General features: G+C 35.6%; 2 protein-coding genes across 3 annotated transcripts; both read left to right on the forward strand.

Annotated features, from left to right (window-relative positions):
* Nucleotides 1–343: 343 nt before the first annotated feature.
* On the forward strand, nucleotides 344–4,361 carry LOC116720261 (rho-related GTP-binding protein RhoU-like). 2 transcript variants are annotated; one of them, XM_032563411.1, is made up of 4 exons: nucleotides 344–762; nucleotides 931–989; nucleotides 1,108–1,137; nucleotides 3,786–4,361. In XM_032563411.1, exons 1-4 carry the CDS (start codon nucleotides 492–494, stop codon nucleotides 4,272–4,274), a joined length of 849 nt encoding a protein of 282 aa, XP_032419302.1. In that variant the 5' UTR covers nucleotides 344–491; the 3' UTR covers nucleotides 4,275–4,361. The 2 variants fall into 2 exon arrangements, with proteins under 2 accessions (XP_032419302.1, XP_032419303.1); XM_032563412.1 differs by lacking the exon at nucleotides 1,108–1,137.
* A 2,631-nt stretch (nucleotides 4,362–6,992) lies between these two features.
* arhgap19 (Rho GTPase activating protein 19) lies at nucleotides 6,993–23,015 on the forward strand. Its single transcript, XM_032563393.1, has 12 exons — nucleotides 6,993–7,063; nucleotides 8,253–8,512; nucleotides 9,499–9,579; nucleotides 12,194–12,403; nucleotides 13,058–13,284; nucleotides 13,983–14,069; nucleotides 14,848–14,913; nucleotides 15,418–15,624; nucleotides 17,598–17,702; nucleotides 18,692–18,784; nucleotides 18,910–19,011; nucleotides 20,355–23,015. The coding sequence occupies exons 1-12, from the start codon at nucleotides 7,020–7,022 to the stop codon at nucleotides 20,409–20,411; spliced, it is 1,539 nt and encodes a 512-aa protein (XP_032419284.1). The 5' UTR covers nucleotides 6,993–7,019; the 3' UTR covers nucleotides 20,412–23,015.
* The last annotated feature ends 1,628 nt before the right edge of the window (nucleotides 23,016–24,643 follow it).

Raw genomic sequence — 24,643 nt, forward strand, 5'->3', positions numbered from 1 at the left:
TAAAAGGCAGATTGAAAATAAATGTTTTCAAAACTGTGAAAAGTATCTGTTTTTATATTATTTTTTATAACTCATAATCTAGGGAAAAATTTTCCTACGTTTACACACTTTCATATTAATGTAACATATAATAAAATAATAAATAAATGTGAGCAAAGTGAGTTTGAATGTATAAATAATATATTTTTTTAAAGATAGGCAGTGTGTTTGGATCAAAGGATTCCAGTAAGCGGGGTTGGTTTCACTGGGAAGCCCTGGAGTTTCAGATGGTGTTGTGCTCAGTAAGCCTCTTAAGACGCACGACCATGACAGATGTAGAGAATGCCAATCAGCTGCTCCCGCTGCGCAGAGAAACTTCAGTCTGCTTTGCACCACTGACACACTTCACAGTAAACCCGCTTACCGACCTGCTGCTGCCAACTCGAGCGTCATCAGAGATGGAGCGGCGCGTCTACACCGGGTAGTATTTGGGACCAAATCGAGAGAGAGGCATGTTACCCCGCGACGTGGGGAACCAGAAGCCCTGCCGCGTTTCAGAGCCGTTTGACAGTGGAGACCGACCCACGGTCCCGCCGCGGCGCTTCAAGAACCGGGACTTCCCTCAGAGAGCAAAGCGCCGCTGGTCCGGTTCCACTCCTGAGCGCAAAGTGAACTGCGTCCTGGTCGGAGACGGAGCCGTGGGCAAGACCAGCCTCATCGTGAGCTACACCACCAACGGGTATCCCACGGAGTATGTTCCCACGGCGTTTGACAACTTCACCGGTGAGCTCCACTGTCAGCGTGGCGCGGTGTGGGAATTACGCACAGTGTGGGTTGTCTGACCTGCAGAGGTTGATCATTTTTAGCGATGTTTTCTGACGAAGAATCAATTTAAATGTTAAAGTGTGAAACTGGAAAATATTGTTTGGTGTTTTTGGATTTTTATTGCAGTGATGGTTGTGGTTGATGGGAAACCAGTCAGACTGCAGCTGTGTGACACCGCTGGACAGGTGGGTTTGTTTTTGCTTGTTTATAAAATGAACACAGGGCATGTATGGGTTCTCTCTCCAGTGTTTCACAGCTGTAAGTTTAAACTCTGATCATTTCTTCCCTGCGTCGCCATGATAGAAATGGGGCCCAGTTGATGGATCAGTTAATGTAAGTCGTTCCTGATCTCTGTGTTTGGTTCCTCTGTTGGCAGATCGTTTTCTCTCTGCGTTGTTTTCATCTTGCTGTCCTGGTCTGAACCTGTGTGGTAGCTCCGCATCGCCCCCTACAGGATAAAAAGAAAACTCCAGTCTTTCAGTTTTACCCTGTTCATTTCCCTGTAAAACATCCCACAGATACATTAATTTAAGAATCTGCTAAGATGTTTTTAATTAGAAAGATAATAACTTCTTGTTGTGATCATGTTAATTGTACAATTTATTTAATGTTTTTTCTATATACAAAGAGATTTGAGGGGAAAACATGAAGACTTTACAATACAACCTCAAACAGACATTGACAGGATTCAGAAAATCCTCTTGATGTAACATGGTGGTGCCAATATATCCAATAACTATACACATATTGTTTTATTTTACATTTTAATCCATTTTTTTACAATAATGAAAATTTGTCTCAATTACAAGCTTTACTGGACAATAAATTGTCCCAGAAATTATTGCGATAAATGGTAATATTGTCGTTCTGAGACCATTTTCAACTGATATGATAATGGCATAATAATGCAAGAACACCTCACACTGGAACTGGAAGATATGTTAAATTTACTAAATAAAACACAACAAACAAAAATAACAAATGTAAAGGAATAAAAACCACACACAACCAAAACCATAAACAAAACTGATTATGAAGGTTTTAAAGAAAATTGCCCTTCAAAAATGATTTAATAAAAATAAAAATTATCGCACTCATTTTAATATACTATGCAATTAATTGAGTATTTGCCTATTGCTGCAGGCTAAATGTCAGATTTAGCATTGGGCTACTAACCAATATTGCAGTTATTTAGAGCAAAATGAGTACAAAAACCCCTATAAATACTTGGTAAGATTTCAGACAATTTTTTTTGCCAATTTGGTTAACAAATTCTTACCATTGTTGACTTCTGGTCAGGGGCCGAACATAATCATTTCAAGTGCCACAAATGGCCCCCTGGCCACACTTTGGACACCACTGAATTAGATGTAAAATACAGCAGGAAATCAATGCAGCAACCTCATTATCTCTCATTTTGATCAAACATTAATTAGATGATTTATTGAATAATGCACCTTTCCTATTCTCATTTTATTAATGGTCTTTTATCCCTGAGCAGAACTAAACATTAAATTCATTTTATATTTTTTAAGGTTGATCATGTTTTACATTTAGCATGAAAACGCTGACAAAACAAGTTGTTTTAATTGAACTCTAGTCGCCTATCAGCGGAGAAAGGATTTGTTATGTATTGTTTTTCTTTCTGAGAATATTAATTTTCAAGTTTACCCTAAATTTGATTAAGGTTTCTACTTTGACTGGGCCATTCAAACATCTGAACTGCCACTTTAGCTCTTGCTGTACGTTTAATGACCTCCGGCACGAAGGTGAAACTCACAGTTTCAAATCCTTTTCAGCTTCTTGCAGGTTTTCTTTTCTTTACTATAAGACTAAAGGCATCCAAACAAACATACATGGCACACTTTATATTGGTATATATGTTTATATCACATAACATTATATTATTACATTATGTTAGATAATAATCCACTCAAAAACTTTGACATTTTTAGTTGGAACATGACAAAATGTGGCAAAAGTTAAAAATGGGTAAATAATATTTATTTTGAAACACTGAAGTATTCATAACTTCACATAATTTAGTAATAATTGCTGAATTACTAAAGGATAAAAAATAAAGGAACTTCTGAATTTAATTGACTGCATTAGATTTTATTTAGGGGTGTCAGAGTTTTATATGTAAAAAAAACAAGAACAATCCAGTTTACTTCACATTATTATTGTGTCGGTTTGTCATGTTGCATGACTGAAATGTGTGGTTGTAATTTGACACAATCTGCAAGCACTTCAAATATAAGTCACTATTTGAATTTCTAAGTTGTGTAACTGGTGTTTAATAAATGACTGAACATCCAATTTCTGCTGAAAAACCTTAAATATGGAATATTTTCTTACAGAGTCTTTATGTTTAGGTTAATAAATGATTATAATGTGCTACATTTGTTTTATCCTGTCAACATTTACAGCTTATATAGATTACACCACGTGTGAAAATGGAGAAAATAATTGTTTTAGACCAACAGGTTCAAATGAAATCTTGTGCATAGATAAAAATATGCATTTTTAAAAAATAATTAAAGTGGTTCTAGCCAAGGTGGCGCAGTTGGTAGCACTGTTGCCTTGCAGCAAGAAGGTCCTGGGTTCAATTCCCGGCCCGGGGTCTTTCTGCATGTGCATGCTGTGCATGCGTGGGAACTGTCACTGTGTTGCCCTGCGACAGACTGGCGACCTGTCCAGGGTGAACCCCGCCTCTCGCCCAGAACGTTAGCTGGAGATGGGTACCAGCACCTCCCGACCCCTCTAAGGGACAAGTGTGTTAGAAAATGGATGGATGGTTTTAGCCAATAAATCTTACTTAAAAAAACTTCTAAAATGCAGAAGTTCAAATCTTCAGCTGTAGATCTTCCCTAACAAACACAGATTTAAGGTTTTATAGGGGAATTACAGCTTTTTTTAAAGAGGTCTTTAGTAAAAGTTTGATGTGAGACGTCAGTCTCCTCTGTTTTTTCTCCCTGCAGGATGAATTGGAGTGCCTCCGGCCGCTCTGCTACAGAAATGCCGATGTCTTCCTCCTCTGCTACAGCGTGGTGCGCCCCTGCTCCTTCCGAAACCTCACCAACAAATGGGCCCCTGAGATCCAGCAGCTCTGCCCCGGCGTTCCCCTGGTTCTGGTCGGCACCCAGCTGGACCTGAGAGAAGACGTGCAAGTTCTGATCCAGCTGGCACAGAACCAGCAGCGGCCAGTGAGCACCGAGGAAGGCCGCAGGCTGGCACTGGAGCTCGGGGCGGTGGGCTTCACAGAGTGCTCAGCGCTGACCCAGAAGAACCTGAAGGACACGTTTGACTGCGCTATCCTAGCTAGCTTCCAGCAGATAGACAGTAATGTGGTCCAGCAGCAGAAGATGACTCTGAGGAAGAAAACCCCCGATAAGATTAAGAGCTTGTCAGAGGCGTGGTGGAAGAAACTCAACTGTCTGATCGGAGAGGGGAGCTGTGAATTAAAATAAAGAGCTGCAGTTAGACGTTGTTAGCTTTTAATTTAGCCAACAGGGCAGTGAAGGCATCTCACTAAACACAAATCTTAAAAAGTTTTTTTTAAAATCTAGTTTATATTGCAAATATCTCAGTACACTTGAAATAATCCAAAACCAACTAATAAGTAACTTCTTCTATGAACTTGTTTTAAGTCAATAATTCCTTAAAGGGGCAGCATCATCTAAAATCGAAATTTTTTATGTTATAATATTATAATAATATAATAATATGATTCCCTCATCAAAAAAAGACCTGGAAAGTTGTCTTGATTCTTTCCGCATGTTTGAGAAATCCTTTAATCTCCATGGCAACCATTCAGCTGCAAAACGCCTGGGTGGACTTAGCCCCGCCTTCGAGACACAGCTCCTCCTCGGAGCTGCAGTTTCCAAGCTGAGTGATTCCCCCACTCAGCTCCTTCAGACTAGCCAGCAGCAATTAGCAAACACCTGGTGGAACTGCTCATTTACTGAGCTCATTATAGGAGCTACTTCTCAGTGCAATGCTGGTAAAAATATTGCTAAAGGGTTAGTAGAGGAGCCATGTTGTGATGACTTCCTGAAGGAGATTTTAAAGAGACAGAGACCCAATTTCAAAGTGTTAAATTACAAAGCAAAATTTATTTCTAGTCATTTTTGATATATTTGTCATTTTATTCAAGTTAACATAGTTACTTGATTGTGCTATAAAATGGCACTATGTGCCTGGAAAACACATAATTATTTAATATTGATGAAAAAGTACTAGTTGTAAGTGAAATAATCTGCTGAAAAGTTACTTGTAAGTTAGTTTTGTCTTTTTTCAAGTGTAGTCATATTTTGCATGAGAACCTAGATCAAAAATACTTAGAAAGATTGTGTTTTTACAGTGCACTCACACATACCATCCATCCATCCACTATAAAAAAAATATATAATTCATAATTTGTATGTTTTTACATTTGTATGAATTTTAGTCTGCATAAAAGTTAGACTTGAACAAATGCATAGGAAACCTTAACAATAAAATATTTATAATATTTATTAATTTATTTATTGGATATTATTTATTTTTATATCGCCAGCATTGACTGTGGCATTTCTCAGAATTCTTAATAAAAGTTGATTCACTCTGTTCAAAATACAATTTATTTTTCACTTTAATTGAACTTTGAAACAATAAAGGAAAATTCTGAATTTAATTCTTACCGGTTCATTCTGTGCATTTCTGTTGTGACTTCTGCACTTTGTTTCTCATTTGACAAACAAAAGGTTTTAGAGACGTCAATTTATGCTGTTGTTCTCTCCACACACAAAAAGTGTCTCTAACTCAGGGTACAGGTCTCAGAATGAGAGCCAGAGCTTTCCCTGCGCGGTGTTGCTGTGATCTGGAGGAAAGCTTAAGATTACACCATGGCTCGGCTTTGCTCTCCGAGTCAGATTTGGGCTGCAGGAACCTCGTCTAATAGAAGCGGACAGTACCACCTGGGCCAGATTAGACCAGCATATGGAGCCCAATTTCCTCACCACAGAGGCATCACGCCTCCAGGAGAAAGACAAGCTGTTTACTCTACTTTTAGAGATGATGCAGTGATATTCAGAGGTGAATTTTAATGAATTTTAAAAGTGGATTTTCTCTAATTTACATACAGGCTAAAATATTATAAACCAAAAAACATTTAGCAGAAATAGACTGAACTTAAGAGCTTTTTTTTGCGAAAAATAAACAAAGGTGGATAGTAACTATAGATTCAAAGGAGCTCCATTCATAAATATACTAATTGTGTGGTTTCTCTCCAATGTGTGAAGGGACATCTAATTGAATATTAGTGAGGGTGTATGTAGGCATAACAACATTATTTGCTGTGATAACAATAAAATTATGATCTTTAAAAATTCATCACTGTTTTTTAGTAGAACACATATCACTAAACAGTACCCAGTAATTGGATCCAATTTTATTTTCCAATTTACTGAAAAATGTAATTCAGTAAATTGTATATTACTGAATTGTATTCAGTAAAATAATACTGATGATGCTGTCTGAAAGAAAGAGAAAATGTTCAGTGTTAAAAGGAAATATTACAACCATCCTTACAGTCTTGGGAGTTTGAAAACTCCCCAGAGTCCCAAATAAAAACGCAGTTCTTATTTGAATATTTTTTCCACAGTTTGATTCGGTGTATATAATTTAGAACCTGTGTGAACTGTGTAAAATAACCCTCAATAAATTAAAATTTGTGCACCAAATTCTTCTTTTTAAGCTCCACTGAAGTTTTTGTTGTATAGCCATGACTTGCATGTCAACTTTATCGGCTTGCTTGGTCAGTAAGTACGTATTTAGCATTAACAAGTCGTCATACTTATTTGGCAAAATATTGATTTGCATTTTCGCGAATACGTTTGTAAAATGTTATCTGAACTGAAAACATTTCACAATTTGACAGCACTGAAAGCATATCCTGCAAAATAAAGGGAGTCAATGACAAAATGTGATTTGCATAGTTTATTTTGACAATATTTGAAAATAAGGAGCATTAATAATAGTAATAATGCCCGAAATTTTGTGTATATTAACCAGCTTTGTGCTTTTTTACTGACAAACAGTAAATTCAAACAGACCAATCACAGGAAGGTACATGCAAATCAGATTCCCCACGTGCAGCCTACGTTGAAGAACTGACCAATGGCTGTTGAGGTGGGCGGAGCTTTAGGGACAACAGCGCAGGATTCAAACTGAACATGGCTGCGGAGAAATATGTTGATGAAAGTACGCAAAATAGAAGGTAAATCAACAATATTACCGCCATTAGATGTTTGTCAGTTCCAACACTGGAGAAGAGACAACATTTCCGAGGTTTTACGTTGAACGGTAGCTGTTTCTTATGGCAGTTTATTATTTTTTTTGCGCAGTATGTCTTATGATTAGCAATAACAGGTTTCAAGAGAAGCTAACTGCATGACGTTGCTGTTAGCTTGCTAACGTTGACTTTGCCTGACTTTTATCATTAAAACGCGAGATACAGTTTTACGCGAGACCGGATACAGTTTTTGTTTTATTTTAATGTTTACTACTATCAAAATATCTAAATGAGAAAATGCAGGTCTTATCCGTTTTAGGTGACGATGCTGAAGTTAGCATTTGGTACTTCTGTGTGTAAAGGGCAGTATTTTATTTAAGGGGTCCGAAATACATTTTGATAGCGCTACAGTTTTCTATGTAAGATAAATGAAATGACTAAAACAAAATCAAATCATTCCAAACTGAACAAATTCTTCTGAAATACAGTTTCTGATCTGGAATTACAAAATGGTTAAGTAAACCAATAATAGTTTTACTTTCCAGCAGTGGGGAAATTTATGTGTAAATGGCAGCATGCATATTCAAACTAGGGTTATATATAAAAACATAAATAGAACAATCGGAGACTGTACATTCACAGGAAATTTACTGTAAAAAAATAATACAGTGCAGATATATTTTTTTAAAAGTGCAATTGAGTCGGATAATTTGAAAAAATGTACAAGATATTCATCTTTGTTTGTGCATGCAATAAGCAACAGACCATAGGTTAGGTCAGGGTGTCCAAAGTGTGGCCTGGGGGCCGTTTGCGGACCTTTGGATAATTTATGTGTCTCTTGCCTGCAGGTCCAGAATGTTAGAAATTTGCCCCTCCTTTGGGGACTTTTGTTATTTTTTAGCACAAGAATTTCAATGACAAGCTGGAAAACAGGATTCCTAAAGTTGTGTACTTTCAGCTTTAGGATTCTGGTCTATTTTGGGAAATGTTTGGACACCACTGGGTTAGGTAGAATCTTATCCCTGTTTTGTTTCTAGTATGTTTACACTTTCTTTTTGTGAAATTGAAAATGTAAAATACATTTTTTGATTAAGATGTCGCAATCACACACACATCTCATTTTCACCTTCAGTTTATCTTCCTGTCTGATTGTTGTGTGTCTCCTTCTCGGAAGCATGGTGACCCACTGTGATGAGTCGCCCGGCTCCTCTTGTTCTGTCAGACCGCCGGTCATCTTCAACCCAGATTTTTTTGTTGAGAAACTCCGCCACGAGAACCCCGAAGCGTTCCTGGAGCTTGTGCTCAGTAACATAACAAGGCTTATCGACCTTCCTGGGACCGAGTTCGCCCAGCTCCTTGGTGAGGATTGCCCCAAAACCCCAACAAGTGGAAATGGAGGCTTTTTCCGCTCTTTCAACTTCCTTAAGCGAAAAGGTAAAAATCACTCACGTCACATGGTCATGATGACTCTCTTTAATCAATCAACTAAATAGTTGATTGATTAAAGTGAAAAAAATAATGGATATGGAATGAGTTCTAAAAAACTGAATGTATTAGATTTTTAGATTTTTTTTAAGCTTTAGAAGTTGTGCACAAACTTGGATATAATTTAAATGGTTGGTTTGAAATCTTTATCTGAGTAAAACCGGAAATTTAAATGTTAGCTTTCAACTTTTTTGTTGAGAAATTCAACAAAAAAAAATCATTTTTTGCTAACATTAAACTTCACAGCACTTCATTGCCCCCCTTTAAAGAACAACACATTTTATATTTATTTATGTTTCACTTTGAGTCTGCTAAGCTGCATTTTTAACCTGTTCTGCATTTTATTTAAAGATGCAACTGAAGTGAATTTAAAACATCACACTTGCTGCATTTCTTTTGACTCTAAATGCGCAAATTACAGAAATAAATCAGCTTAATAGAAACGTACTAATTTAGAAAAAACTTAGGTAGGATGCGGTGATTTAAAAAAGAAATTTTTTTTCCAGCCGTATTGAAATTAGTGGATTTTGCAAAACTGCAATAGAAATGATTTTTTCACATCACATAAGTCATGTGATCATAACTGGATGTTACCACTGGCGGAAAAGGTGAAGAAAAAGACAACAGGAAGTGTTTGGAGGATTGTGGCACATCATGTTTTATTTTTAAGACTCATCACATGAACAAACTTATTCATTTGTGATGTTAATTTATTTTCTTTCTTGTTTTTTCAATATTAATGGAATAAAGACAAAGTTTTTCACACTGGATGTGTTGCAATTCAAAATACAGTACAACACAAAATGACATTCTTTATTTAACATGAAAGCATTATCAGACATAATCTGAAATGCTAATGTTATGTTTTCATAAAATAATTACTAAATTAGAACTTTGACTGTGTGATTAATTCATGGGTCTCCATGCTTTAACAGATAAAGCCGTCGTCTTTGGAACCACACTGACTGAGAGCTGCATCGCACAGATCTATCAGCTTATTGAGTTCCTCAGCAAAAGTAAGACATCATAAAACTCTGCTAGTTCTTTCATCCCAGCTTTGGACAACTTCATCTTTCTCTGGAGTGAAAAATGACTTCAAAACAGATAAATACAAAGGAGCTTTTTTATTGGTTTGATAATTTGTGTTCTTACGTACGTTCACCAATAAGCAGTTAGTGATGAGATTATGGATCTTGGTGGTGAAGTTGGGAATTGGCATGCGGTCTAAATGTTTCACTGCAAATGTTTTTTTTATCCCAAGGATCAATTAATCTGTTTCCCTTCCATATTTTGAATGTTTCAAATATAAAGCATGAGCGCTGTAGAAATCTGAGGTGAGCAGAGTACCCAAAAATTGTACGAGAGTAAGAGTAGCTCTACTGCAATATATGTTTACTCCAGTAAAAGTAAAAATGCCTCAAGTACAAATTAAACAGTATTTGGTAAAAAGTCTATTCAAGTACTGAGTAACTGATTAAATCATTTAATATTTAAAAAACACATTATCAGACAGGTCAAAATATAAAGTTAAGTGGAAATTTAGGTATTTTAAAGAGCAAAATGAAAATAACTACACCATGTTCCAAATTATTATGCAAGTGATATTTTCTCAGATTTTCTTAAATGGTCAATGATGATCAGTATAATTTTCAAGTCATGAACTATTAGAGTATAAATCAAATTTTACTGAACAAAGCTCCCCATGAGAACAGTATATTTTTCAAAAATAAAAAACTCAAAATGCACTGTTCCAAATTATTATGCACAGCAGATTTTCTAAACATTTTATGGATTATAAAAAAACGGTCATTCTTTGAATGTGCAGCATTAAGTGGTCACATGTACTAAAATCAAAAGCTATTTCAATCAAAAACATCTTAACAGATCGAGTTACATATTAACATAGAACCCCATCTTTGATGTCACCTGCACAATTCTTGCGAGTTTGTGGAGTTTCTGCTTGAACTTCTTTGCAGGATGTCAGAAAACCTTCCCAGAGCTGCTGGTTTGATATGAACCAGCAGATCTTCTGCTTGAGGAAACTCCAAAGGTTCTCAATAGGGTTGAGGTCAGAGGTCAGAGGAGGATGGTGACCACACCATGAGTTTCTCCCCTTTTATGCCCATAGCAGCCAATGACACAGTGGTATTCCTTGCAGCATGAGATGGTGCATTGTCATGCATGAGGATGATTTTGCTACAGAAGGTACGGCTCTTCTTTTTGAACCATGAAAGAAAGTGATCAGTCAGAAAGTCCATATTCTTTCTGAGATCATTTTCACACCTTCAGGGACTCTGAAGGGGCCGACCAATGATTCTCTCCCCATGATTTCGGCCCAAAGCATGACTCCACCACCTCCTTGCTGACGTCACAGCCGTGTTGGGACGTGGTGGCCATCCACCACCAATCCACTACCGCGTCCATCTGGACCATCCAGGGCTGCACAGCAGTCATCAGTGAACAAGTTTGTTTGAAAATTAATCTTAATGTACGGCTGTTTCCACTGGACAGTTTCTGCTTGTGAGCTCTGGTTAGAGGTGGCCCAGTAGTAGGTTCATGCACCGCAAGCCTCTGGAGGATCCTCCACCTTGAGCTTCCAGAGGCTCCAGCAGCTTCAAATAACTGTTTGCTGCTTTGTAAGGGCAAACAGTTAATCCGATGAATTTGTATAACAGAAACCTTCCTCATTATGCCTTTATCTGTACAAATCCATCTTTGCTCTGAATCAGCCACAAATCTCTTCACAGCACGATAACGCTTCAGTTTTTGTTAAATATCTAATGTTTTCATATCTTGTCATACGGCACTACACTATCTGATGATTTTCATCAGCAGAGAAATCCTTTCTCTTTCCCATGTTGCTTGAAACCTGTGGCCTGCTTAATAATGTGGAACATCCTTCTTAAGTAGATTTCCTTTAATTGAGCTCACCAGACAAACTAATCAACCAGCTCTCTGAAATTAATTATAGTGATTCAAAGAGCCCTTACAATCTATAAATTTAATAGCACAACAAAAAAATTATCTTTATGACACTTAAATCCAATTTGCATAATCATTTGGAACACAGTGTAATATAAATAACATAATTACAAAATAATGAAATCAGGCAAAAGAAAAATTTTCCAAGTCAGTTTCTTTCAATAAAAAACGTATGAAACTTTAACAGTTTGTTTTTCATTTGGTGGGTAGAAAATCCAGAAATTTTACTCAAGTAAGAGTAGAAATACTTCATAATAAAATTACTCAAGTAAAAGTAAAAAGTGCAGCTTAGTAAAAATACTCCTAAAACAATTTTTTCCCCTAAAATGTTACTCAAGTAAATTTAACCGAGTAAGTGTAGTTAGTTACTACCCAATTCAAATTTTTTTAGACTTTGCAAATCATCTAAAATAACTGGAAAGTTCTGGAAAACCTTTGAATTTTGACATGCAAAATGTGTAGGAATTTTGTAATGACAGACTTGCATTCAGTTCTTGTAATCTAATTGTGTAATCTAATTACATAGATCCAAACATTCAGATTCTGACCAACAACGTCTCAGACAATTAACAACATATTCATTTTATTATATTTATTTGCTCTGCTCAAATTTGAAATGGTGCAATATTTTTCTGACTTACTGCTCAGATCTACATGTGGAGGGTTTGTTCCGGGTGCCGGGGAACAGCGTTCGGCAGCACGCCTTGAAGGAGCTCCTTAACGGCGGGGCGGATGTCGACCTGGAGGCCGGAGATTTTCACCCCAACGATGTTGCCTCTCTACTTAAGACTTTTCTGGGAGAGCTGCCGGAGCCTCTGCTGACACACCGACACTTCCATGTGCACCTGAAGATAGCTGGTAGGAAAATCCATGCACATAAAGCTGTGAAAGAAATATTTAAAAATATGATTCCCGTGGTTTTAGCCACAGAAATACGACAGCGTATTAAGGCCATTTTATATGGAAGGGAAAATGGAAGAGTACATTTCCATTAAAAAAACTAAGAAGTTTGTAGATTAATCTCTGAAATTTTATAGAAAAAAACATGGCTATTTTCATATGTTTTCATTTTTAAGCACATTTTTGACTTTTCAAACTCTGAAATGTCCATTTTTGTTTTCTAAAAATTTCTGAGATTAATAAAAAAATTTCTGAAATTTTTCAGCAAAGTTTCTGAGGTTTTCTGCAGCATATTCTTGACTTTCCAAAGTGAGAAATTTCCAAGGTTTTTTCTAGAGATTTTCAGAGTTTTTAAAGCAAATATTCAACTGTTCAAAGTCAGAAATTTTTATGGTTTTTTTTCTAGAAAATTTATAAATTTTTGTAGCAAATGTTTGACTTTTCAAACTCAGAAAATTCCAAGTTTTTCTCTAAAGAAATTCTGAGATTAATCTCAATTTCTGGAGGGCTTTCTAGAAAATATCTGAGTCTTTTAATCCTTTTTTTATCTCCAATGATATGCTGTCATACAGAAAGGATGGACGTTTACATTTTAAACTAATTTTCTTCCAGACATGACTCTGTTTGATGAAAAAGGAAATAAAACAGCGGTTCCAAACAAGGAGCGTCAGATCGAGGCCCTGCAGCTCCTCTTCCTGTTGTTACCGCAGGCCAACCGCTCGCTGCTCAAACTGCTGCTGGACCTGCTCTACCACACCGCCAAGCAGCAGGACAAGAACAAGATGTCTGCCTACAACCTGGCGCTCATGTTTGCCCCGCATGTCCTCTGGCCCAGACATGTAAGATGGGATATATATCCAAATCATTTCCATCCTATATAACCCTTTAAGACCACCTTTGGACAGATATCTGGGAAAACAAATAAGTTTTTCTTTGTTTTGGCTTTCATCCACACAAAAACCCAGTTTGATGTCCCTAAAAATGATTATTTCTAAAAACTCTGTATTTGTGTTTGTGTGTTTATTTGTGGAAAATTGAGATTTAGTGCCAAATAATGCACCAATACATCCACATACTTGCTTTGACATGATTCCCCATCGACATTTTCTAGTGTTTTAGTAACTTTATATGTTGTTAAACTTTTAATCGTAGTTCAATATTTATACATCTCTCCACATAAATGAACTTCCTGGCGCCATGTTTAATTCCTAACAGGAAGTGGTGGCCGTTTTGAAGCAATCTGATGCGTTGACACATTTTACTTTTGTGCTACACTGCCCCCTATGGGTTTGGCATGTTTAAAACAACGCTCGGGGGGGCGAAAGTCTATATGAATGAAAACTTTTCTGAAATGGATCCTGTGTGTACTAACTTACTTTTTAAACTATTTGACAGAGATATTTGTTTTTATAAAGACCTGGTTACATGTGCATAAGGCCTAAATATCACATTTTCTGCACATTTTGGCATTAAAACATTGACAGGTTCTCTTTAGTGCTGCAGTTTGTTGTTTTTTGACTTTTTCTCCTGCCTTCAGATGACAGCCGGTGACCTTAAAGACAATCTGAAGAAACTGAACAGCAGCATGGCCTTCCTCATCAAGCATTCACAGAAGCTCTTCAGGGTGATTGGCTTCTACACACTCTGCAGAGTAATCTTTTCTTATTAGTGAACTGGAGGTTGAAACAATTAATCGTGATTAATCGATTATAGGAATAAATATCAAGTAGTTTAATAATTGATTAATCATTATCTGGAGTATGCAGACTTTAAAAATTTGGATTTGCTGAAAGAACAACACAATCAGAGCAGTAATTAGGTCAAAACTGTACAAAAACATATAAATTTAGCATTTAAGACAAAAACTTTCTTTGTACTGCAATATCTTTTACCCAGAACTCGTCAAGTTGTATTTGACGAGTGTAATAGTACTCCTCAAGTATTATGCACTTTTTCTATCATCTATTAATCCAACTAATAATCAGATTAAAGACAGTATTTTCTTTTAGTTGCAGATAAATCCATTGCTACAAATGATCAAGTGTTCACTAAATAACATAAGACATAACATTTAAATTTATGATTTTGAAAAAGCAACTGAGTTATTTGCATATTTTAATGCATTTCTGAAAGTATATAAGAAAAAACTTAAGTGGTTAAATGGAAAAACCTGGAGAACTTACCTCTTTTCTTTTTAATCTGATGAATCGTCAGAATAATCTATAAAATAATCGGTAGAATAATTGATTACCTACATAACTGATAGTTCCAGCCCTGAGTGAATCAGTGATCCAGCATGTTGACAAGTTGAAAACAAAACCAAACAGAATTTTCTAGAAACGTGGCAGGTTGTTTATCTGTTCCTCTCCTCACTAACTTTCTGATTATTGTCACTTTTTCAGGCTCCAGTCTATTTGAGGGAATATGCCAGGGTCCATTTTAACGGAACCAAGGTTCTGCAGACTAAGGTGAGCTAAACGTTTCTTAGTTTTACTGTTTTAAACGAGTTTCAGCAGCGATGTCAGCTTTTTGAAGAGGCAAATTTTTCTCTTATTCTTTTTGTTTTGTCTATTGAAGATTTTCAAACAAAAATAATTATCCATTCTGCTCAAATATAAATGTACATTTTACAAAATGTTGGCAAGACAAAAGATGTCCTCTTCAGACTTTGATTGTACTTTGCCAGTATTTTCAGGGTAAAAGTAGTAAAAAAGAAAAATTAAGTCAATTCATTATTTTTAATAACTATATGGCTACACATGGATTGTGGTGGTTTAAAAGCGTAGTAACACCAAGTCAGGATGTCATACAGCTGTTAGTGACGATCTAACTTGTCATATGGCTGTTTAAATAAAAGCGTATGTCTGCTGATCCGTCAGGACGCCGTTCCAAGAATTTTCTGATTTGTTTTTAAATGTAAAGCTTGAGCTTCCTGTTTGAAGTGTGATTTTTTTTTTTCCGTTTGGTCTCAGGATGACCTGGAGCTGCTGGGTGTCAGCAGCTCTCCTGCCCAGCGGACGTCGCCGCCTCTGAAGCGGACAGCTGGTCCGGGCCGCGCCGTGCAGGAGCAGAGTCAGTCACCGGCTCTGCAGTACACAGAGGAGGCCCTGAAGGAGCTGTTCAGACACGTTCACCAGAACATGCCCGACTCTGCCAAGAAGAAGAAACTTGTCCGACAGGTTGAGTTGGGAAAACTTTTTGTTGTGACTGTGTGTCCAAAAACACAAAATTCAAAAATCTAAAAACTTAAGACTTCAAAGTGATCAAAGCAAAAGTGAATTCAACTCAAATAGACACTTGATGCACCTTGGGTTTCAGGCTTACGGAGTTCCAAAAAGACCAAAAGTCAAGAATGCAGTTCTTGCTTTATTCCATAATTTAGGCAAATAAGTTACAGGATTCTGCTGCTTTTCCTGCTCTGGTTGCTTCACCTGTTAACTGACTGGCTGGACAGACAGAGGATCCTAACCCTAAACCATGTGACCACCCATGTGCATAATGAGCTTCCTAAATCCTATGTATTTATACTGTGAAACACCCAAGTCCCAAACTGAAATTAATTAACTAATTAAATGAATTACTAGCCAAAAACCTTATTCTAAATAACTAAAGTTAAACAAAAATTCTAAATCAACCAGAAAATAAGCAAATAAAAATAAACCAAATAATGTAAATTAAAAGATTTAACTGAAAATGGAGAAATATCTCATACACGTTTGTTTTTTAGACTCTTTCTGCTTAGAACAGGAGTCTGCAATATTTTCAACTGAAAGAGACATTTTCCTCTACTTCCATCCTGTAAATGTTACATAATCTTTTGAAGAAAGACTTTATAGTTTTTGAAAAATATCTACTAAAGAAAATTTGTTCTTGTGTTTGAAGAACTATCATTTTATTTGTGATATTATGATAGTTTGTGGTAGTATTGTGATAATGATTAAAGTGATGATAAGAACTATTTATTACATCTTTTTTAGGTAATTGTTTGTCTCAGTAATTGTAGCCCCAAAACACACATTTCTGCTCTTGAATGCTTCTTTAGGACACAACTTGCATAAAGAAGTGTGATTTGTGTCACTAAACTGCACACAAAATGAATAATTTCATTTTTATTTATAATTATTAATACTTACTGAACAAACAACGGAGAAAATAATAAAATAGAAACTAAGTCCAACAATATGAACAGTGTTAGGGTTTTTAAAATATCAATTTGAAAATGATAAATCAAAATTCTTTATTATGATAAACGTGATAAATGCCCACCCCTACATTTTATTTCTGTTTTTAGATTCTAAAATAAAAGACAAAATTTTTGCCATAAAGTTGATGGATACATTTTCTTCTACTGAATGATGATATTTTTGGGGAATGCTAGAAAACGATTCCTTATTTTATTTCCTCTAAAGTTTATTTATATATAATTAACGCAATGGAAATTTCGTTGAATTCTGTTCAATGACAATAAATGCTATCTATCTATTAAACGTCTGTGAGCTCTTGAAACTAAAGCCAAAATTTTGATCTGGGCGCAAAATGTTGCTATATGATGGAGGGTCGAAACGATTAATCGTGATTAATTGATTATTGTAAAAATTGTCAGCTAATTTACTAATCAATTAATCATTAACTAGAGTATAAACAAGGAATTAAATTATTAGTTTCTCTTAATGTATTTCTAATATTGTATTAAAAAAAGTGCTTATTGAAAAATGTAGGTTGTGCCAATTTTTAAATCTGATTAATCGTCAAAATAAGTGGTTGTATTGATTATAACAATAATCGTTAGTTGCAGTAACTGATGCCCTAATGTAAAGATGATTTTTGATTTGGAAAATGAGCAAAGTTTCCAACCAATGAGAAAAAACGTATATAAATACATTTTACTGGTTATTTTAGTGTCATTCTTTTGTGAATATTTACTGCAAATACCCAATCAAATTTTTTTTTAAAAAATGCTCAAACCTGCATTTGTTGTTATATCTTTACTATTTTCTTACTTTTTGCCGAAATTATTAATGTCCACTGTGAAAGGTCCAAAGAGCCGCAGGTTGCAGATCCCTGGCTTAGAATGGAAACGTAAAGCTGGCTGCTCATCATGCAGCCAAACTTTGTCTGTCTGGATATTTCTGATCTTTGTGTTTCTGTCCAGCTCGTCAAACAGACTCATTCAGGAACATCTAGCGAGGATCATCTGCTCCCTCCAGCCGTCGGTAAGAAGCATCCTCGTTCCCGCTCCTTTGGTGGCTTTATCAAGGTAAGAAATCTGCATCTTGTCTTTTCGCAACCATAAACGTCAGGATGTATTTTTATTGCTGGACAAACTCAAAATTTGATGTGTTCCTTATCCTTCATGATGCTGTTTGTTCTCTGATTTTTCTCTAGCAAAACCTATGAGAACAGCTGCCTTTATGCTGAGAATCTTTTTTTACTAATTAGATACGGCTGGACAATAACTCATTAACGATATATATGGCGATAGACACATAATAAATATCAATAGATAATACGTCTGATAGGTTCACTGAACTCTGATCCAGAACCACATGGCATTCTGGGAGATGTAGGCAGAGGAAAGACTTTAGCTGCTCACCTTCTCTCTGCTAGCTAAGCAAAGTGTGTGGAATTACTCTTTGGTTACCTAGCAACTCACTCATTCTTTGGTTACTTAGCAACACCTTGTTGAGTAACTGGCGCAGCAGCAGTTTCAGGTTTCTCCACCATGCCTCATAACTGCTTAAAGATGAAATACAACAGAGTTGAGTGAAAACTGTGGATAAAACTGGAAAGATCACACCACCAGTTTGGTAGTATTTCAGATATAAAAAAAAAAAAAAAGAATTATTGATATAATACGCTTAATACATTTTTCAGCCATGTTGTTCAGCCCTACATTTAGATTATTTCTGAAGGCAAAAAGTTGCATTTTGGTTCAAGGTTTAATATAAATGAATACCACACTTTTCAAATATTTATTTAATGTTTTTTTTCCCCTTCTTTGCAATTGTTCTGTATTTCGTGTTGGCCTTTGGTTTTAAACCCCAATAAAATACATTGTGTATGACATAGTTGTTTGTAATGTGACAAAATGTGGAAACATTGCATTGTACTAAAGAAGCAATACACATTCAGTTATATTGTAAAGAACATCATTTTACTAAATAGTTGACTTATTTTCCAAATATTTTTCCTGTTTAATCATAAATTCTGGTGTTATTTGCTTTTTACTCGTTTCTGTGTTACTAGCGAAAAGCTCGAGGCGAGCAGATGAGAGAGAGACACATCTCACCTGAAGCCGCTGGAAAAAAACTAGGAAAAGAAAATATCCTCCTCCAGTCGGTGAGCTTTGAGTTCCCAAATGTTTACCACTCTGTAATAATGTGAAGCATTGTAGTTCGTCATCCACCAGGGGGCACTGTGACAGCATCTCTACATGCCGTTATCTTTGTTTTCATGTTTTACAGGTGAACAGTCCCTCAGCTGGTTCTGTCATGGGGAAAGCAGGACTAGTAGTTAAAAATCCAGATTTCATCTTTCACAAAAACAAACCTCTCAAGGTTTCTAAGGTATGACAAACTCAAACCTGTTTGTTCTACGAAACACAGAAACTTTTGATGTTTTCATGGTTTCTATAGTTTGTCCCCAACACACTCAGAAAGGAAGAAATAGGTTTAGGATTTTTGAGACAATACAGATTGGATTTTCATTGCTTGAGTTTTTAAAATTGTATAGTTTTTATCTACAATGGATCAAAACATTTGATTGACTCTTTGTTGTAAAAGTTAAATCTATAGCCATAAAGTGTGACAAGATGTAAAGCTTTTGGCTTCAATCTCTTCTTCTTCAGTTCTGATGGATTTTCTTGGGAAAAATTGGACGCTCAATTTTTCTTCTCTTGGAAAAAAAAAAGACTCACTAGAAATCCCAAACAATCAGAAGGAAGACGCATCAGAGATGAACTTTTTCTCCACAAGTAACCCTGGAGTATGAAAATTTATCAGATAAGATGAACTGGATTAAAATTAGCTGCTCCTTTGTTCCCTACAACATGTTCAAGCCGATAGAATTGGTTTGATTTTTGGCTAAAATTGCAACATTTGTTACATTTTCAGCTGCTCTGTCTCACATGATCTATCAGGGGTCTCAAACTCCAGGCCTCGAGGGCCGCAGTCCTGCAGTTTTTAGATGTGCCACAGGTACAAAACACTGGAATGAAATGGCTTAATTACCTCCTCCTTGTGTAGATCAGTTCTCCAGAGCCTTAATGACCTAATTATTCTATTCAGGTGTGGTGCAGCAGAGGCACATCTAAAAGTTGCAAGACTGCGGCCCTCGAGGACTGGAGTTTGAGACCCCTGATCTAAACTAATTGAAAAACCTGTTCCCCTCCTCACCTGTGGGGGCGCTGCACTGAAGGAAACGACACAAAAACCTCTGAAGAAGACATGAGCGCAACTTCTTTCTTTGCAAAATGTCAACAAAAATGAAATAGCGTCAGATTTTTAGTGTTTGTAGGATTTCTCTTTTGTCTGATAAAAGACCGTGAGCCATTTCTCCTTCCAGCGTTAGACTCTTGTGGCTCGTTTTGATTGTATTTACCCAGAATGCTCTGCTCTATAGTCCACTTCCTGCTTTTGGAGCGGTCTCCAGTACAGTTCACGTCAACGGATCCGAGGCCCACGATTTCAGTCTTTATCAGAGTTCGATTGTGATTTTCTAAACAAATAAACTGGATTTAGTTTAAAGCAGAATGAACCCTAAATACAGTATATATTTGGAAAAACATTCCCAGACATTATATTGTTTGTTTGTTCAGGTTGTAACTATTGTTTTGTGACTGTGGATCATATGCTGTTTGAAAGTTTGACCTGATGTGTAATTTAAACTCCTGCTTCTCTTTTCTCGGCAGGATTCTCCCTCCGCCTCCAGGATGTGTTTCTCTCCGGCTCAGGAAGTGTCAATATGAACCAAGATTGGACTGGGACAGTATCAAACAGCCATTACACATGTGAACATTTAGGTTGTATCCAGCTGTGACTAATGTCAGATTGAGCCATTTAAAGTGGTACAAATAGCTATACAGGTTTGCATGTTTTATTTAGAATGACAACATTTTAGGAATGCCTACAGATTAGAGTCGTAACAATACATGACGAATATCAGCAGCTAGCGGATTAGCTTCAGGGTTCTGCTATATAAAGGAAAACCACTGACACTCTGAAAAACGCAGAATATATATAAATGTTGTAGAAATTGTTTTATATATACAGTGTGTCTTTTTTTAATGGGAATTGTGTAATTTTGGGAGCCGTTTGTGAAAGTGAGATGATTGATCCAATGTCAGTTAGCTTTACACTTTGTTTTTTTTGAGACATCCTACACTGAAAATTGAGACCGGAGCTCCAACTTTTAAAAAAATTTGTTAATTAGTCACCAATAATTGAATGAAGTTTATCAAGCTTACATTATTTACATTTGTTTAACTTGAAAATACATAATACACCTAATAAATTAACTTGGGTAGGCTTAATTTGATTATTGGTGACTAATTAGTTTAAATATATTTAAGTTGGATTTCCTGTTCTCTTTTTTCAGTGTAATTTTTAAACGTTTTAGTTGAGCTCTTACTGCTCTCCCTAAATGCTGTTCAATGAGAACATCAACTGTTGTATTTTAATGGAACATCAAATGTAACATTACCTTTATTTTGAGGTGTTTTATTTATTTTTGTTTGGGTTCATTGATGACAGGAAGTTATTTTTGTCTGATGGAGTTTGGAGGATTTGTTGTTGGCTTAAGTGGAAGTTGAAGGAAGGGATTTTTTCCCACCAGTTTGAGCAGAAATGAACAAAAAGCACAACAGGTGACGATTGGGTAAAGCAAACACAAAAGAAAGTAAATTGATGATCAGATCGTTGATTTTTACCGTTGCAGAATCATTAACACTTTTGTTTTTTGTTCTGAAATAAGGCGTATTTTTTGTGTGTTTTCAGACTTTATGACATGATGGCGTATTAGGACCACTAAATGTAGAACAAAAAAAAGGAGCAAAATTTCCACCAAAAAACTTAAACTTTATAGAAAACAAAAAACTTTAACATTTCTGAGCTTGAAAAGATGAATATTTTCTAATTTTTTTTTCAGATTAATCAAATAAATTTTCTAGAGAGAACTTTTGACACTAAGAAAATTTCCAAAAGTTACAATTTTTTTATTTGGAACTGAGAAATTTCCACTATTATCTTTCTAGACAATTTCTGAGATTAATCTCAAAGTTTAGGATTTTATGTTCCCTAGCAAAAATTTGACATTTCAAACTCAGAATTTTAAAATTTTTGTCTAGAAAATCTAAAACTTTCTGAGTTTTTTTTGTGTGCAAATTTTCAACTCTGAAATTTTCAAGTTTCTTCAAAAGAAATTTCTGAGATCAATCTCAAAGCTTTGGCGTCTTTTTCCTAGCAAATATTTGACTTTTCAAACTAAGAAATTTCCTTGTTTTTCCTATAAAACTTCTTAGTTTTCACTTTGAACTTTTCAAATTCTGAATTTTTACATTTTTTTCAAGAAAATTTCTGAAATCTCAAAATTTGAGTTTTTTTCTATGAAATTTTTAACTTGTCAAACTGAGAAATTTTATTAGTTTCAAAATAAATTTTTTTGGTGGAAATTTACTTTTTTCACTCTACATTTGCCCCAATATACCGTCGTAGATAGACACTGACACGGCCTCTCCTCTAAACCCCAGATCTCCACTAGTTCTCCCTAGCAGTATTTTCCTTAAAATACTAAAAGTGATTTCTGTTTGGAGGCCATGTTACAGTAACCTGTGATTTATCATGTGATGGAGCCACGTTTCTCCTTTAAGACTGATTCTCTTACCTGAGCTGGAAATGTGCTGCTGTTGTATCTTGTTTGAGTTTTTGGACGCTCTGAGGAAGCAGGAAAGATGGATTGATGAAAGTGATGAAGGGCTGAACCTGACAGAAGGACAATAATATACCTCATTTATCTGGGTTTGGATGCCTTGTTCTTTTTTCTAGACGTTCGTCGGTTTTATTTTGAGAATTAAACTGATATTTATCTGTTGTCTCAAGGTAAATTTTTGGTTGTGAAGAGGCTGGGTTTTGGAAGATTCACTTTGGGTTTAATTTCTGGAATCATTTCTTAGTAAGAGAAACATGTTCAGTCTTTAAAACTGTTACATTGTGCTGTGAAGTATTATTTTTAAGTTGCACATAAACACTCAGAGTAAACTTGTTACATTTCCTCTGGCCTGCAGAGGAAATTTAGAAGAAATGTGGAGATAAGTGACATTTTTATTTTATTTTTTCAATTACTACACTTTTTTTTATTGTTGGGATGCTAACAGGTCACTTTAATAATATTCTGTTTGGTTTGTCCAAGCACAACACTCCCAATATTGTGTTGAATTAACCTGTGACTTCTCTTACGTGGTTTTAACTGTGGTTACATGTTTTTGTAATTTTTCTATGTAAAATAAGCTAACCTTGTACAGAGTGTTCCTTAGTAAGGCATCTGTTTGGATTAAATTTTTTCATCTTCTAACAAACAGCGTTTTGTGAGTTTATGTAGATTTTCTGAATCGATTATATTTCTAAGTAGTGTGATTGTGATGTATTTCTTCATTTCTCCACTAGAGGACGTCGTCATATTGTTAGAAATAATAGAAACCCTCGAGTTCTTTTAACGATTGACGTAAATATGGAACCTTTTCAAATTCAGACATTTCCATGTTTTTTCAGTAAGACTGGAGATTAATTTCAAAATGTCGAAAACTTTAAAACTCAAAAATGTCTTCTTTTTTTTTAAAAGAAAATTTCTGATTTATTTTCTAGCTAATTTTTGACTCTTCAAATTCAGAATTTTCCATGTTTTTTTCTAGAAAATTTCTGAGATTAATGTGAAGATTTCTAATTTGTTTTCTAGCAAATCTTCAACATGTCAAACTCAAAAAGGTCCCTTTTTTATTAAGAAATTCTCTGAAATTAGTTTCCAAATTTCAGTTTTTTCTAGCATATTTTTGACTTTTCAAACTGAAAAATTTTCCTATTTTCTCTAGAAATTTCCGAGATTAACCAAAATTTTATTTTCTTTTTTTTAAGCAAATTTGAGATTTTTCAGATTGAGAAATTTCCATGATTTTTTCCTATAAAAGTTCTGAAATTAATTTCAAAATATTCGTTTTTTGAATTTCTATGGTTTGACTTTTCAAATAAATGTCCTTATTTTTATTTCTAGAAAATTTCTGAGATCAGTTAAAAATTTCTGAGTTAATTTTTCTTTTAAACAAAATCTTCAACTTTTCAAACTAAAGAAAATTTATTGACAATCTAAAAATGTCTTTTTTTTTTGTGGAAATTTTTCTTTTTTTCCTCTATCTACAATGGTCATTTAAAAGGATCTTTTCCAGAAATCATTTTGGATGTGTCTGCAGGAACCCGTCTCCCCAGTGGATCTGTTGATCCTTGACGAGCTATTTTTGCCCCAGAAACAACAGAGTCCCACAACTGGAGATGTTGGTGTCTTTGCCCTTTGCTTTGTGGCCGATTATGGCCAAATGAGTCATTCTGTTCACAAAGGAAGCAGATGGGCTCTGGCTGTAGCCAATTTGTTTTTCCATAACTTCTGAGGCCTGCCTGGTTAAACGAACCCAACATAGAAAGCCTTCAGGGTGGGAACAAGGAGAAACCATCACAAATAATCACGTGTATAAAAAAAAAACGTGCCACCCCGGTCGATAATGGTCAAGCTTTAAATCTGTGTGTTTTAGGTGCAACACTACTGCATTCACTCCACCACATCTCTGCCGTCAGATATTCGTCTTCAGTTTTTATTCTTTAGTATAAAAAAAAATCTTGGTTTCTGTGAAGGTTTGAATTTCAAAGCTTTGTCAGCGGATTCGTAATAGACTTCTGAGTAAAATCTGTGGCAGCTGACGGCATTTCAGCTCCGCTGGAATCAACGGAAATGCTTTAATTAACCAAAGCTCTTCCTCGGCTCTGAATTATGAAGAAAAACATGATCACAGTAAAACAATTTAAATGCAACGTTTCCCTCAGAAGACTTTCTAAGCCTGGTGGTTGTGGCAGTCAGTCATCCAGCAGCCCTCCATGTTTCTGAGTTACAAAATGTTTAAAGTTGACAGGAAATTTGAAAATATCACTTGATAATTATGTG

This window comes from Xiphophorus hellerii, chromosome 5 (genome assembly GCF_003331165.1).
Source record: "Xiphophorus hellerii strain 12219 chromosome 5, Xiphophorus_hellerii-4.1, whole genome shotgun sequence".
Lineage (NCBI taxonomy): Eukaryota > Metazoa > Chordata > Actinopteri > Cyprinodontiformes > Poeciliidae > Xiphophorus > Xiphophorus hellerii.

Bases quoted from the DNA above. Each gene is read 5' to 3' on its own strand.
- LOC116720261 (XM_032563411.1), top strand. From the start codon at position 492: ATGTTACCCCGCGACGTGGGGAACCAGAAGCCCTGCCGCGTTTCAGAG. The intron at 763-930 runs GTGAGCTCCACT...TTTTTATTGCAG, and splicing joins GGCGTTTGACAACTTCACCG to TGATGGTTGTGGTTGATGGG. The intron at 1,138-3,785 runs GTAAGTCGTTCC...TTCTCCCTGCAG, and splicing joins CAGTTGATGGATCAGTTAAT to GATGAATTGGAGTGCCTCCG.
- arhgap19 (XM_032563393.1), top strand. From the start codon at position 7,020: ATGGCTGCGGAGAAATATGTTGATGAAAGTACGCAAAATAGAAG. The intron at 13,285-13,982 runs GTAAGATGGGAT...TCCTGCCTTCAG, and splicing joins ATGTCCTCTGGCCCAGACAT to ATGACAGCCGGTGACCTTAA. The intron at 14,914-15,417 runs GTGAGCTAAACG...GTTTGGTCTCAG, and splicing joins CCAAGGTTCTGCAGACTAAG to GATGACCTGGAGCTGCTGGG.